The sequence below is a fragment of the Lontra canadensis genome, unplaced genomic scaffold, assembly GCF_010015895.1.
Source record: "Lontra canadensis isolate GAN:19392208 unplaced genomic scaffold, GSC_riverotter_1.0 scaffold179, whole genome shotgun sequence".
In the NCBI taxonomy this organism is placed as follows: domain Eukaryota; kingdom Metazoa; phylum Chordata; class Mammalia; order Carnivora; family Mustelidae; genus Lontra; species Lontra canadensis.
This window is the reverse complement of record NW_022631173.1, coordinates 2,445,861-2,460,166: the sequence shown is the minus strand read 5'-3', so window position 1 is coordinate 2,460,166 and position 14,306 is coordinate 2,445,861. Positions and strand designations below refer to the sequence as shown.

General features: G+C 55.0%; 1 protein-coding gene across 1 annotated transcript in view; it reads right to left on the bottom strand.

Moving 5' to 3' along the window:
- TRABD2B (TraB domain containing 2B) overlaps window positions 1-14,082 on the bottom strand; it is a 202,143-nt gene extending 188,061 nt beyond the window's left edge. The window contains exons 1-2 of the mRNA XM_032846633.1: window positions 13,470-14,082; window positions 10,888-11,448 (exon numbers count right to left, since the gene is read on the bottom strand). Of these exons, the coding sequence (XP_032702524.1) occupies window positions 10,888-11,448; window positions 13,470-13,571 (663 nt within the window). The 5' untranslated portion in view covers window positions 13,572-14,082. The remainder of the gene's footprint in view (window positions 1-10,887; window positions 11,449-13,469) is intronic.
- Window positions 14,083-14,306: the final 224 nt, after the last annotated feature.

Sequence of the window (14,306 nt, the reverse complement as noted above, 5' to 3'; positions counted from 1 at the left end):
CAGCCCTCCAGCCAAAGTGGTGTAGTGGGAATTCCGACTCCAGTCCGGTCTCTCTATGAATGCAGAAGATCTAAGCACAAATCCTGGCTCCACCATTTTGCACAAAGTACTTAGCCTCAATTTCCTCAAAACGCTGAAAATGATAGCTGCCTTTCAGGACTGTTTTAGGAATTTACTGTGACACCCCAGGGACCTAGCGCGGGACAGGCACTAAGCAACAATGGCTCTCTTGGGGGCTGGATAGGAAAAGGCAGAATCAAGTTAACAGAGGGAGGGGTGGAAACACTTCTCTGCCTGCCCTCTGCATGTTCCCAACCTGGCAATTCTGACTAACAGTCCACTTGCTTCCCCTCACGGCTTTTTGCCACCCCCATCTCCAGGGTCCCGGAGCCCCTTCAACCTGCAAGATCTCCACCAAGAATCCTGCACTCCTTTCTCACCACCCTCCTGGCAAAACTACATGGATGGGAGCAGAATAATAGGAAACCACCTGCCAGTCTACCAGCAGGCCTAGGCATGGGGCTTATGTCATGCTGGGTCAACTAAACATCCCAGTCAAGGTCAAGTACAATGACCAAGTATTATTACCACTGAGGTCCAGCAGGGTCTCAGTCTACCCTTCCCATGACCAACCCAGAGCTCTTCCAGAGGAACTGCAGCCCCACTAGCGGGTCTGGTGTTGGAAAATGTCGCATAATCCAACGGATGCTTCCAGCCACCCAGCTGAAGAGGCAGGGGGAGTGAAGCATTGGGAGTCGAAAGAAACGGAAGGAGGGGCAGGAAACTGAGGTAGGCCCTCATATGTGTCCTCGTGGGGTAGGGGAGGAACAGCGGTAAAGCCAGTCAAAGACTGAAAATTGCAAAGCGGGATGCAAATGTTTGGAATTAACCTCTGCCAAGTAGGCTTTTGTCTCCTCTCAGACTCAAGGCTGAGCAGTTCAAGAAATGGAAACCCTGTGAACCAAGGCTGAGCCAGAGAGATTTCCAAAAGGCTTTCTCTGCCCGCATCTTCCTTTTCAAAGGGCTTTAAAATGGGACCGAGACTTGAATGACGATTGGCCTAGAAGGCGCATTAAGACCCCAGGAGGTAATACCGGCCAGGAAACTTTAAATAACCTTAATAGGGAGGAAGCAGGTAAGTCCTTGAAACAGAAGAAGCGGAAGGGGGAAAAAAGCCTCGCCTTTTAACTTTGCCCTGCGGCTTCCCGGGCAGGGCTGGCCCCGGTGGGCGCGGCTCGCCCCGAGGTGCGGCTCGTGCCACCCGCCGCGGCCCCTCCCGCCCGCTGCACTTCTAAAGAAACGTGCACTTGAGCTCGCGGGGCCAGAGAGCTGGCCGCGCGGCCGGGACAAAGCGGACCCAGCTCCCAGACCGCCGGGCTCCATCCTGCGCTCGGTCGCAAGGGGCGGCAGGTGCGACCGCGGAGGGTAGACCCCAAGCCGGCCGTTTCATTAGGCCTCTCCTGGCCGCAGCCCACGAAGCAGGACAGCGGGTCCCGCCCCTGCGTCCGGTGTAGACACCGCCAGTCTCCCGGGCCTAGCACCCCGCAGCACCGGCCTGCAACTTTTACTACTCCTTAAGATCTCGACCTCATCTAGGATACCTCCGGGAAGCCTTCCCAGATCTTCCCAGGACAGTGTCCCCCCAACACCAGGTTACAGGCGGCGACCTCCCTCAACCTCCTCCCCACTCCAAAAGGAAGCAGCTCCCGGAAAAAGCAACATCGTTCTTGCTCACATTTTGATGTCCAGCACTTATCCCAATGTCTGGCACAAAGTGGGAGCTACAAAGCACTTCTCGTGCTAATTTAAAAATCCAACAGTAAGTGTGAGCTAGAGTTTCCTGCGTCCGAGTTTTGCATCTGGTACTGTACTACAGTGCTTTACACTAAGCAAGAAATCCTCCAACGGCAGGATGAAGTTGACTGAGGAGAAGACTGAGGCACAGAAATGTCATATACCTAGTCCAAGGTTACTGACACTCCCAAGAAATTCAGTGATCCTGGACACTGAAGGAGCCTGGGGCTGTCTCCAGCCAAGGCTTTGCAGAAGTGGGGGTTCTGAGCGGAGTCTGTGCCCCTGCTGTGTAAATAAAGACTAAGTCTTATTTTTAAAGGTAGAGTTCAGACCAGGATGTTCCTCTGAATGAGCGAGGCAGGGAGGACGCTTTACACAAAAGATTTAAGAGCAAATGAGAAGCAAATCTTAACACTTCCCCCTGCTCTTCCTGACCCGATGGGAAGAGTGAACCCCAAGAATAAAAGGTGACAAACAAGGTCTCAGGACTCAGGGCAGGGGAGCTATTTGCCCTGCCTGTAGGGGAGGGAGGAGGTGGTCAGGTACTGATCTGAAATCTCCCACCTTACCGAGTCAGGGGAGGGACAGACCCCACCAGCAGGTGCCACTGCACCTGTCCTGTCGTCCCAGGCTGTCACCGGATGGTGACACAGGGTTCTGGGTTGCATGGGCCTGACCTGTGACCTGTTTTTTTTCAGGGGTACTCAGGCATTCGGTGGGGGGGGCGGTTCCCGGTGCAACTCACCCACTGATACAATCTGAATGTGTCTTCCTCACCCTAATTCATATGTTGAAGCCCGAGCCCCCACAATGATGGTATTAAGAGATGGAGAGTTTATGAGATAATTCAGTTTAGAAGAGGTCATGAAGGTGGGGTCCTTGTGACGGGCTTAGTGCCCTTATGAGAAGAGACATCAGAATGTCTCAGCAGCTCTTTCCCACTTTCAACTCAACTCATCTCTCTCTCCCCTACCTCTCTTGCTCTCTCCACCTCTCCCACCCCAATCTCAGACTTCCAGCCTCCAGCAAAGTAAATTTCTGTTGTTTGAGCCACTGGGTCTACGGGATTCTGTTATCCTAGCAGTCCGCAGACTAAGACACCCATCGATCCTCCGAAGACACAATGCTTTTTTGCAATATATACAAATATTGAATCAGTACGCTATATACCTGAATGTTAGGTTAATTATACCTCAATTTAAAAAAGACATAAATAAGTAAATGAAGAAGTCCCACAGGGCTGAAAATCCACCATCTAAACACAAACTGCTAAGTTAGCATTAGGTGGCGTCTGCCCACAGCATGCGATCTAGCGACCACGGATTAAAGTCTGGCTATAAAGGGGCATTGGAAGAGTCCAGGCTTTAAAAATGATTGCCCTTAGGAATCCTAACCACTTCCGAGAAGTCCGCGTCAGCAGAACAATAAATACTGGAAAGGGCTGTCAGGTAGAGGGAACAGCAGAAGCCTGTGCATGGAGGCATGACCAAGGACTGTGCGGCAGGGAGGGAGGAGCAAGAACTAGAAGAGGTCAGCACCACGGGGGCCCAAAATCCAAGTAGCCAGTGAGGGATAAAATAAAACATTTTAAACGGAAAATAAAGTGGGACAGTAGTGAGCCTGGAGAGGCTCAAGTGTGCTCTGGATAGTAAAGAGGAAGGGGGGAAAGAGCCCTTTGTTTGCAAGTAACAGATGAGGAAGAGAAAACAAAGTGTTCTAGGATAGAGAGAGAGAGAAGTCCAGTAGGGCCCACGGATGTCACAAAGTGCTGACCAAATGGGCCAGCAATGGGACTGAACTCTTCTGCTGTCTCAGGTAAGAAGTCTGAGGACTTTCGGTGAATACAGAGGCCAAGAGGCAGCCCCTTCTTAGCATCCAGGGCTGCCAACACCCCAACCACAGAATACACCGCAAAGCCCCAACTTTAGAACAGGAGCACATTCTGTCTAATTTTGTAATCAATTGTGAGCTTAGCTGGTGCTAGATTTTGAATCGCGGTCTATTAGGAAAGAAAAGACGGTCTCAGTAATACTTACAAAGTAAAATATGTGTGGAGAGAATATCATAAAATCTATAAGAAGAAATTCCACAGAGGGAAAGAACACAGAACGGACATGGCTGGGTCACCAGGGAAAGCTCCGGCCTGAGTCTTCCGGAGTAGATTAGATTAAGGAACATTCCGGGAGGACTTCTTGGAGGAGGCACAGCTTTGAGCGGAACCTTGGAAATCGCACAAGGTTCAGAATTAGAAGAGAAAGGGAGGAAATTCCTGGAGAGGGAGGGGGCTCAGGAAAGCAACAGTGTTTCCAAGCTTGGGGCAACAGTTTTGTGTTCCAGCGGATATACTGTGTAGATTTAAAAGCCTGTGATCTCAAGGAGCTGCTAGGCGAGACAGCTTGGCAGCCGCTGAGCACAACTGAAGGCTGGGCCACCAGCTGCCTGTGGATTAAGTAGGCGGACAGAGAGCCAGTGATGGGGGATAAAAGGGAGTGAAGTGGATACTACTTAGAAGCAAACTCAAGGGGGGAAGAACGCTGCCAGGCCACGGCTGTCCTCGCATTCTTCAGCTTCCTCCCTTGGAAAGCTGCATTACCAGGCGACCTCTTCCTGGCTTTGAGAGATGTCCAAATGGGAACTGTTAACAAAGGCACATTCCCATTTTTATCTCCGTCACAGAGTGCTTCCCCGCTCACGCTTTCTCCCTGTGGCCCGGGATCGGGTTGGCGGGTTGTGGGAGGGAGATCAATGTGTTTGCCGATGGGGCTTCTTGGAATTCTTGAGGACTGGTCCCTTCCAACTCTTAACATTTTAGAAGTCTGTGTCTATGAGCTGAAAATTCTTCAAAGCTCAGCGGCTAGGATTTCATGATGTGAAGATTCTTCGAGTCAAAAAATGCCTCTGAGCCTCATGTTCTAAGATTTCACCATTCTTAGATTCCCCGAGCCGCCGGGTCCTGGCGTATGATTCAGAGAGTATGCAAGTGTGGAAGACTTCACGCTGTGAGCTTCTGATCCCAAGACTAGACTATTTCATGACATCTTGGTCACCTCTGGCTTTCTGGCCTCGCTCTCCTTTGATGGTGGTACCTAAGCCATCCTGTGTGTCTGCTCCTGAGTTTGTTTTCCTCCTGCCACATGTTGGGAAAATATATTCCATGTTCAAGTGTGAGTTACCCAGGTCAGAGAGAGCGGACAGAGCCTGCTAAACCAGCAGGGATTCTCTGCAAACCACTCTCCGTGCACACAAAGAACCTGGGATTACGCATGCCTGAGGTCAGTGCTAGGGGGTCCCCAGAGGGACTTCCATACCATGTGACACACGTTGGCTGAACAGCTCCCAACCACAGAGCTCCAGTAGGAGACAGCAGGTGGGGTGGGCAAAGGTGAAGCTGGAGGACCCTTGTCTCTCGGTCTAGGATCTGGTGTTACTAGGCCAGCTTGTTCTGATCCAACTCTGACTAAGGGACTCGCACCCCCTGGGTGACCTCTGGGGAGAAGAGGATTCAGCATGACCTGGGAGCCTCGGGGAGGTGTCTGTTCCCTTCATTCCTGGAAGGGCACAGAGATCTGATAGGAGGCCCTGAGTAGGGACCAGAGCTGCAGGCTCGAGGGACCAGGGTCTTTGCTGCTGTGGCTGCTGTGGAGGCTCGGGGAGGGTGGGAGGACTTGAGAATGGCCACTCCTGCAGGATGGGAAATGAGAGACATGTTCTGAAAGACGGCACATACAATAGGAAGAGAAAGGAAGAACAGAGTCTCCTTGCGAGGTGTGAAGAACCAGGACGCAAGAGAGACTAATACACAGGTGCTCTGTGCCTTGGTTGCTACGGCTTTAAAATGGGACTAATGATCCCCACTCTCCCTGGCTGGACAGTGAACTCTTTGCAGCTAAAGACTAGGCCATTCCCAGGTCTGCCCCCAGCACTGCACCGCCCAGCACAGGAAGGCACTCTGGCTGAGTGAGTGAGGAAGCCAGTGAGGGAGAGGAGCCCCAGGGAAGGAGAGGCTCCGAGGCTGGGCAGGTGTCCAGGGGCTGTGCCACGGCAGGCTGGGCTCTCTGCTCCACAGACTGGCAGCGAGAGGCAGCAGGATCACCCACCGGAACCAACAGGCTTCCAGATAATTAGGTATCAGCAGCGGCCTGCCAAAGATTAGACTATCAGCCCCGCCCAGGCTCAAATCTCGGGGTGGCCCCGGGCCTTTAAGATGTGGGGGCCGGAGACGAGCGCCGGAGAAGTCAGAATGGAGCTGACCCTGGAAATTATCCAGCCCACCCCTCGAGGGACAGAGGGAGCAACCAAGGCCCAGAGAGGGAAAACGACTAGCCCAAAGTCACAGGCAAGGGAGGAATGAGGTGAGGGCTAGAGCCTGCTTTGTATGTGCACTACCCGCTTGATGATGTTGACATTTTGTGTCCCCGTAGGAATGCACGGAGCTATTCAAGTTCAAGGAGGAGGTTCCTCACTGTGGCTTATACAGTCCCCATTCATTCACTCATCCCTCAGTGCAGGATGGCAGAAGGGAAGCAGGATGGTCATAACATGGTGTCTGACCATTCATTCATTCATTCTTTCATTCCCCAAGTATTTGTTGAGCACCTAATAACATGGGCTGGCCCCTCAGGGTATAAGTACAGGCACTCTGACTATAAGGAGACTCTTCTTTGTTCAACCGTGCTGACTTAGCCAGTGTTAGGGGCACATCTTCACAGTGGTCCCTTGGAAAGCTAGGGACTCCTTCCAAGAAAGCAACTCATGTGCAGCATGTCTTTGAGAACTTCTATTTTAGAATCACCTTCAGATCCAATTTATAAGCCAAGGAGAAAATCAATTTGGGCCCATTTCAATGATCTCTATCATATTTTATTTCATTTTTGGCCAAAAATGATTATCTCCCCCAACTCCAACACACACACACACAAACACACACACACACACACGTCACCAGGTAGTGTCATCTGACTGCTAAAAACAAAAATGAACTCATCTTTCAGATGACTGAAAAGCTTGGGCTCTAGCATCAGTCAGACACACCTGAGTTGGAATGCTGAGTCCCCCAGCCTGGCTGTGTGAGCACCGCCCCCATTTATTGTCTGTGAAAGAGACATGACGATATGACTTGTCACATCTCTGTGAGCACCAGAGAATATGTACTTATGAGGTATAATGCAGGTCCCTGTGTGGAGGAGGCAAAGCTCAATCAATGATGGTTTCGTGGTTTCTAACTCTCTAGTGAGGGGGCTGAAGAATTTTACACACACTCTTGACACCTTGGCCACCATGCCTGAGGGCTCAGGCACCCACATCGGGTGGGTAACGTCCACATGTCTGTTACAACACAGCCAAGTACAGAATGGCGGGGTCCTTGCTATGTTGTGCCTGGAGAGGTACGGACTTAGAGGCATTCTCATCCAGTGTGTCCACTGTTCCGGGTGGGGGAGGACTGAGGCCCCCTAGAGGGAGAAGGACGTCCCCTGATCAGCCCCGCTAGTTAGTGGCAGCCAGTGCCAGTCTCGGGAGGCAGCCGACAGAGCCGATTGAAATCTGCAGGTCCCAAGACTGTCACAAGATCTGGACTCAAGGCTCAGGCATCCCCAGGTCCCCGTGGGCAGGGGCTGCCACCACCCCACTCCAGCGTTGCTCTGTTCTACAAAGGATGGGCGTGGATATAGCTGATGGAGAAGGTGCCACAGGGCAGAGATGAGGCGTCCCCTGGCACCTTCCTCTTCCCCTATCCTGGAGCCCTGCTCTAACCGTTTCCCAAGCACAGGACCTACATCGAAGTAGTCATTTTACACACAAGCAGTGTCTTCTCATTGCCTCACAAAATCCGCTCAATTGTGGAAGGCTGGTCACCCCTGCCCCATCTGACAGACAGCAACACCAAGTTATACCTGAGTCATTGGCTTTAGAGCCAGAGCAGGGACTGAAACCCAGAAGCAAGTCTGCTATCTCTCAGCTGCTGTGTGAGCTGTCTAACACAGCAGGGCCTTCACCATCATCACTCCAGCCCCATAGCCAAACAAAATACTTTCTCTGTAAGTAGAAGTGCTCCAAGAAGTAAAATGTTAGGCCCCTGAGCCCTAAAGGGGAGAAAGAAACAGCAAGCAGGACTGAAGGAAGAATCGGAGAAGGACAGGAAATATGGAATGGGCACGGGGCAGCAGGAAGCGGGAAGGCTTCATTTAGGGCCAGCTAGACTGGCTGTGTGCCTCATCAGCCACGTGACCTTGGGCAAGTAGTCCAGACTTTCTGAGTGCTCACCTGAGCCAGCATCCACCAAAATGGAAAAGCTGCCTCCTGCGTGCAGGGGGCCTGGCAGGTGGAATGGAGTCCAACTGTCCCGTGGAATGTCAGGCCTGGAAGGGGCTTCAATAATGACCTAATCCTGGCATCTCATCTCACAGGCAGGAAAAAGCAGACCAAGAGAGGGGAACTGACTTGCCCAAGGTCACACTGCAAACCCATGTTCATGCTGGGCCCAGCCCTCTCAGTTTATATTGAAATCAGAGACCAGACACGTTTTCAGGGGCTCCTCCTCCCCATGGAATCCTAAAATGTATGCTTTCTTTCTCCACTTAGCAAAGGAAACATGTGCGATGTCTGCCTAGAAGAAAATATAAAAATTTGAGAAATACTAAAACTCAAACGAAAACCCTAGCTCTTAACAAAAAGTCTCTCCCTTTAAAGGTTCCTTTTTCCCGCCTTCCTCTCTCATTGTTTCCCCGCACCAAATATTTTGCAATAACAGTAATGCTGAGAGGAAAGAAAAAATAAAAATCTGATGCACTTAACAGATATTTTGGTACAATAATGCATCACAGATGTTCATATCAAACTGTGCACGCGCACATACAATTTTACGGAGAAGGCTGCTCGTTTCTGACTTTGGGGTTGAGGACCCTTAACACGGCCATCCGCCCAAGCCCTGGAATCCCTCCCTTCCCAGTCAGCCCGCAGCTGCCCACGGGGATGGAGGAGAGATTTCAGCACCTCGCTCCAAAATGATAACAGGACAAATTGGCGGGGGTCGGACACTCTGGCAGGTGGTGAAGGGTGTGCAGATTAGGGAACCAAGAGGAGTCCTGCTTTCTTTTGTTCCGGGCTTGCTTCCTACAGCCCTCTTGAGGAGCTCGACCCAAGAACAATTTTAAGAGCGCGCCCAGGCTGGTGGATGGGGTGGGCGCATTTTTGAAACCAGAGATTTGAGTCCGTTTGATCTTCAAACATGGGCTTTGGAGACTGTCAGCGGGCTCCTTGCTGGCCGATAAATGGCTCTCAGGAACTTTTCCTAAAACGTAACTTCACACACTTGCCAGCAAATGTTTTCAACCTACCAAAGCCGTCATTTGGTTGAACAGCAGCGTTTCCAGACACCGAAGAAAGATAGTTTTGTTGTTATAAGAGAGACAGATTAAAGCCAGGGGCTCTTGCACCAGAGGGCTTTCTAGGCTCCCTCTAGCTCTCCTCCGATTCCTCTGTGGTTGGTACAGAGAGGGTGTGGACAGTGATCTCGGATGCCCCACCTCCCCGGCCTAAAAAAGATATCGAGGCCAGACATGAGGTCTCTGAACAGAGAGGCCTCCCACAAACCTGCCTCCAAAATGAGATGGGCGGTGAGCGCTGTGGAGCCCGACACAGATAATATCAGCTCCCGAGGCTGGCAAGAGAAAAGTCACTTCAGAGGGGGAAAGCCGCTATGTGCAGAGGCTTCAGGGCCTGGGCCAGAGAATGCACAGGATTTTCCCCCGTGGAGAAGGAGTCAGGCGTAGTCAGAACCCTGCGGGGCGTGACTAACTGCCCCAATATTCCTGCCACTGGGGCCCTCTGGGTAAGGACTCCACAATTATGGGAGAGCCAGCAGGAGAACCGACAAACCCGCCTTTCATTTGGCCGGCAAATCAATCTGGCTTCTTACCTCCCTGGGGACAATATTGCATTTCCCCTGGAAAAACAAAGGCCAGAAGATCTCCAAAGGGGGATCGGTTTCGGCCACTGTTTCCCTGGGGAAGAGTCTGCCACATCCTGGGAGCAGCAAGCAGGTCTGGTCCCAGTGGTAGTTTCTAGCCTGGCCAACTTAGGAGGCTGCCTCCTGAACGGAGAAGCATGCCTTGGGGGCCACACCCCACCCGGCACCTTGGCCCAAGCCCTGTTTTTGTGCCACCTTGCCAGAGCCACCAGCCCTGACGTGGAGCCCCCGTCTCCAGATTGACAGCCTGTCCTCCAGGCACAGATGTGAACCCATTGTTCCCAGGGTCTCCGAGCTGAGTTTGGGGCCAGTGAGTTACAAGTGACCTCTGCCCACGGAGATGGGGCTTTTAATGACATTTTGCTGGATCGGGTCTCTGGCAGCCAGAGACTTTAAACCGCCAAAGCTCTTCCCTTCCCCCACTGCCCCTACTCTCGAGGTCCAGAAACCAGAAGTGTCAACCTTTAAGTGAACAGACTGCTCTGAAATTATTAACCCCAAAACTCTCCTTGTTGACTTTCTCCAGGCCCAGGGAGGCAGTCCGAGGGTCGCCTAGAGCCATGCAAGAGCGGGCCCAGGCTGGTGGATGGGGTGGGCAACTCCGAAGTGCTTAACCCTCAACAGCCAGCCAGAGCCACGGGGTACCGGGTCCGCGACACGTCCCCTGCCCCCAAAGCTGCAGGAACCACGACTCCCTCTGTGCACCCTCTGTCCATACACGCTGCTGCCCAGGTAGGCTCACAGACCGCCTCGGGACAGCCTCCTGCTCCTGAGACCCCGGGGGGCCTCGGGGAAAGGTGGACATAAACCTGCAGCTTGCTCTTTTTGTTTTCCTCACTCTGATGCTCCCAGGAAAATTCTTTCCGCTCAGGCAAGCACAGCAAGTGGGGAGTGCCTAAACCCAACAGGTAGCACACTGACATAGAAGCAGACACCCCAACTCTTAGCCCGAATTCTAGCACATACCAGCTTGCCCCCGACATGCCACTCAAGTCGCCCGAGAGGTGACGCCCCACCCGAAAGAGCCTCTCCTATAGGAAAGAGCCTCTCCCATAGGAAGGCTCCCGAAGGAGGAAGGCCATCGGAGAGAAGGACAGCAGGGCTGCCCGGTTCAGCCAAGTGCCTACCTGGGAGAAGTTGAGCCCATTAAGAGGGTGGCACTGCTCCTCCACCCGCTCCACAGCCCCGGTGCTCTTCTTCATCCTCTCGGCCTGCTGGGCCAGGTAGAGATCCAGCACGGGCACACCGCGGGAGCGCACGTCCGTCTCCGTGAGCGAGTTGACCATGAGCATCACCCACACGGGTCTCTTGCGCTCCCAGTTGCCTGCGATGGCGTTGAACAGGTAGTCGGCATACAGCCCCTTGCCCCGCTGAGCAGGCGTCATCCACGAGGGCATCATCAGCTTCACATAGTCCAGGTGGCGCTTCAGGCGCCAGTAGAGCTCCCGCGGCAGCACGTCCTGCAGGTTCTCGCCGTGCGGGAGCAGCTGGCAGCTGGCCAGCGCCGAGATGGTGTAGGGGTCGGTCAGGTCCAGCTCAAAGTAGACTCGAGCGCTGGCCTGAAAGGCTGCCTTGGAGTTGTCTGGGATGAAGTCCCACACGCGCGTGTAGGGCACGTGGATGGTGCCAAAAAGGTATGCCGGGGGGTCACGCCGGATCGTCCACAGGAAGGAGTTCAGCTCCCTCTGCTGCAGTGGGAGAGAAGGCAGGCAGTGAGGCCGCAGGCAGTGCAGGAAACCAGGGGTAGCCCCGGGAGACACGGGTGGGGGTGGGTTGGGAGGCAGAGGCCCCTGAGGGCTCAGGGCAAGAGCAAGGACTTCGGAAGCAGGAAGACCGACATTCAAATGCGGCCTTTGCCCCATCTTAGCTGCACGATCTTAAGCACACTGTTCCACTTTCCACAGACTCGGTTTCTCCATCTGTGAAATGGGGGTGAGAGCAGCACCTCAGGGGAGGGTGACAAGATAAAACACCCGTTAGTGAGCCCTAAGAGCAGCGCCAGGCACAGAGGAGGCACGCACCAAGGGAAGCTCTCGTTCCGATTAGCTTTCCCTGTGAGGGCTAAGGGCCGCCGCAGCACCTGAGAACATTCGTGCCCGGCCAAGCCAAACCTTCCCCAGTGGTGTTGCTTGTGGAGGGTGGGGGAGAGGGGGACCCAGAGTCCTGCTCTGGCAAGAATGGAGGAAGTCATATAACTTTTAAATCCAGCCATTAGAAGATACATGCCAAGAGCACTTTGAAAGCAGAACACCTATTAAAAATAGCACACCTATTTAAACAGCTACTTCCCATTCACCGGGGCGGATCCGGCGTTCTAGTCGGAGGGAAGGCCTGGAGTGTATGCTGCTTGGCTCCACCACAGATAAGAAAGCACTTTAAAAGCTGCAGGCTAAATACTCGGACTTAGTCCCAAGAAATGTACATACCCTGGGGCTTCGGGCTCCTCCCCTAAAACGCTATACCTGGCCTCAACTCCAACTCTGTCATCTTCTAAGATCTGAAGCTCTGAGAAGTGTTTGTGGGGGTGAGGAGGGGCATGGACACAGAGGTCCTTTCTCCAGATCTAGCACTGGACCAGGACTTAAGGCGCGCGAGAAAGAGACTATCATTTCTCCCAGGTAAAGTCATTTTCCAACCAAAAAAGCCCCTGGGCAGGCTACTGACCACCTGCAGCCCAAGGTCAACCTATAAAATGTTTCTGCCTGATTCCAGCACAAATGAAAACTGTGTGACAAGGTGGGTGAGAGATCATTACCTTATTTTACTAACAACTGAACATCGTGAATCCTAGCATATGGGAGCTAGACTTGCCCGGCGCTCCCAGCTGGCCACCGACCTCCCAGTTCCTGCAAAAATCAGGACGCTGGAGGTGCACCTTGCCCAAGGTCAACTAACTCCCTGCTAACCCAGCAGTGAGCGAGGACCCTACAAATCCTTTTCCTGTTCCCTGGCCTCCAAATAAGTGTTATTTTCAATGCATCAATTTACACTTGGAGGGAGGGAGACTGAGAGAAATCAAGGGATTCTGTAGTTGAGAAGGAAAATTTAGAAGAACCAGTAATTACTCAGCTCCCAAGGAGATATTAGGCCAGCATGCCCTGGCACTTCCTTTTCCTCTCCTCTGGAGTCTTCCTCCTTTTCGTGAAATGGGGGCAGTTGGGAGACTGGGTGCTGGGCCCTGGCTGGAGAGGGAGAGAGAGATGGGAACCAGCACCAGAGAGAAAGTTTGCCTTAGGTTAGAGTGGGAGGACCGGGGAGAGGGAAGCCTGTGAGAGGGACAGAGTGGAAATTGGAGAGAGGAAAGGTCTGATGGAAGTCAAACAGAGAAGGACAAGGGATGGTAGAAACAGGGTCAGAAGTGGGCAGTCAGCAAGCAGAAAGGTAAAGACAGGATAAAGTAAGAAAGAAGAGAGTCAAAGGGGTAGAGGGAGGAAACGTCCAAGCAGGACCAGGAGCGAAAGTCGAGGAGAGCCCGAGAGCGTCAGAGTGTGGAGAAGGAGCTGGAGAGGGAGCGCCCATCTCGGCTCCCGGCGCGGAGCTGGAGCCCGGGCGGCAGGAGCCGGGGATGGGCGCCCGAGGCAGCGCCCGGCGAGCAGAGATGGAGCGGGTGGGCTGAGGTGGGTGCGGAAGGCAGGACCCCCCAGCCCTCGTCCCCACGCGTTGGAGTGGCTGGGCGGCCGGGAGAGTGGCTGGGCAGGCGCTCGCTCACCGATCCGGGCGGCCGGCACTGTCCTCCGTCCGGGGGCTGCGGGCGGGCGCGGGCGGTGGCGAGGAGGGCGGCGAGCAGCGGCCCTGCCAGGGCGGCGTGCATCCTGCTGGGGCCCGCGGGACGCGGGGACCCTCCTGGGCGGCGCCCCCTCGGCGGGGCGGGGAGCCCCCAGCTGGGCACGGAGGTTCCTCTGGGACGCGGGGCTCCAGCGGCGGGACGCTGGGAGCCCTCTGGGGCGGGGCTGGGTGTCCCTGCCGGACCTGGGGGTCCCTCTGGGGCGGGGCTCCGTCTGCTGGAAGACGGGGACCCTCTGAGGCGGGGCCCCTCCCCAGGCGCGCAGCCCCGTTGGCCGAGTCCGGGGTTCTGAGAGCGCGCGGGTCCCGGAGCGCGCCGACGTCCCGGAGCTGCGTCGCGGTCCAGGGGCGCGCGGGGTCCCGGGGCGGTACCGGGCTCCCAGGGCGCGCGGGGTCCCGGGTTACGCGGGGAGCCAGGCGCGCAAGGGTCCCAGGGGTGCGCGGCGCTCCAGGGGGCGCGCGGTGGGACAAGTGCGGCGGCGGGCGCGGCGGGGCGGGGGTCGGGTCTGGGGCGCCCGGCTGCCCCAGAGCCGGGCTCAGAGGGGCGGCGGGCGGCCGCGCGGCCGCTGCCCGGGCTCCGCCATGCTGCTCCGCGGCCGGGAGGGAGGGAGGGAGGAGGGCGGGAGAGCGGCGCGGAGCCGGGCCGGGCGGGGGGCTGGGGCCGCCGGGGCGGGGGGAGGGGAGGACCCGGCGCGGGGGGCGGGGGGCCGGGGCCGCGCCGGGCCGCGCCGGGCCGGGCCGGGCCGCAGGGAGTCGGGGCGAG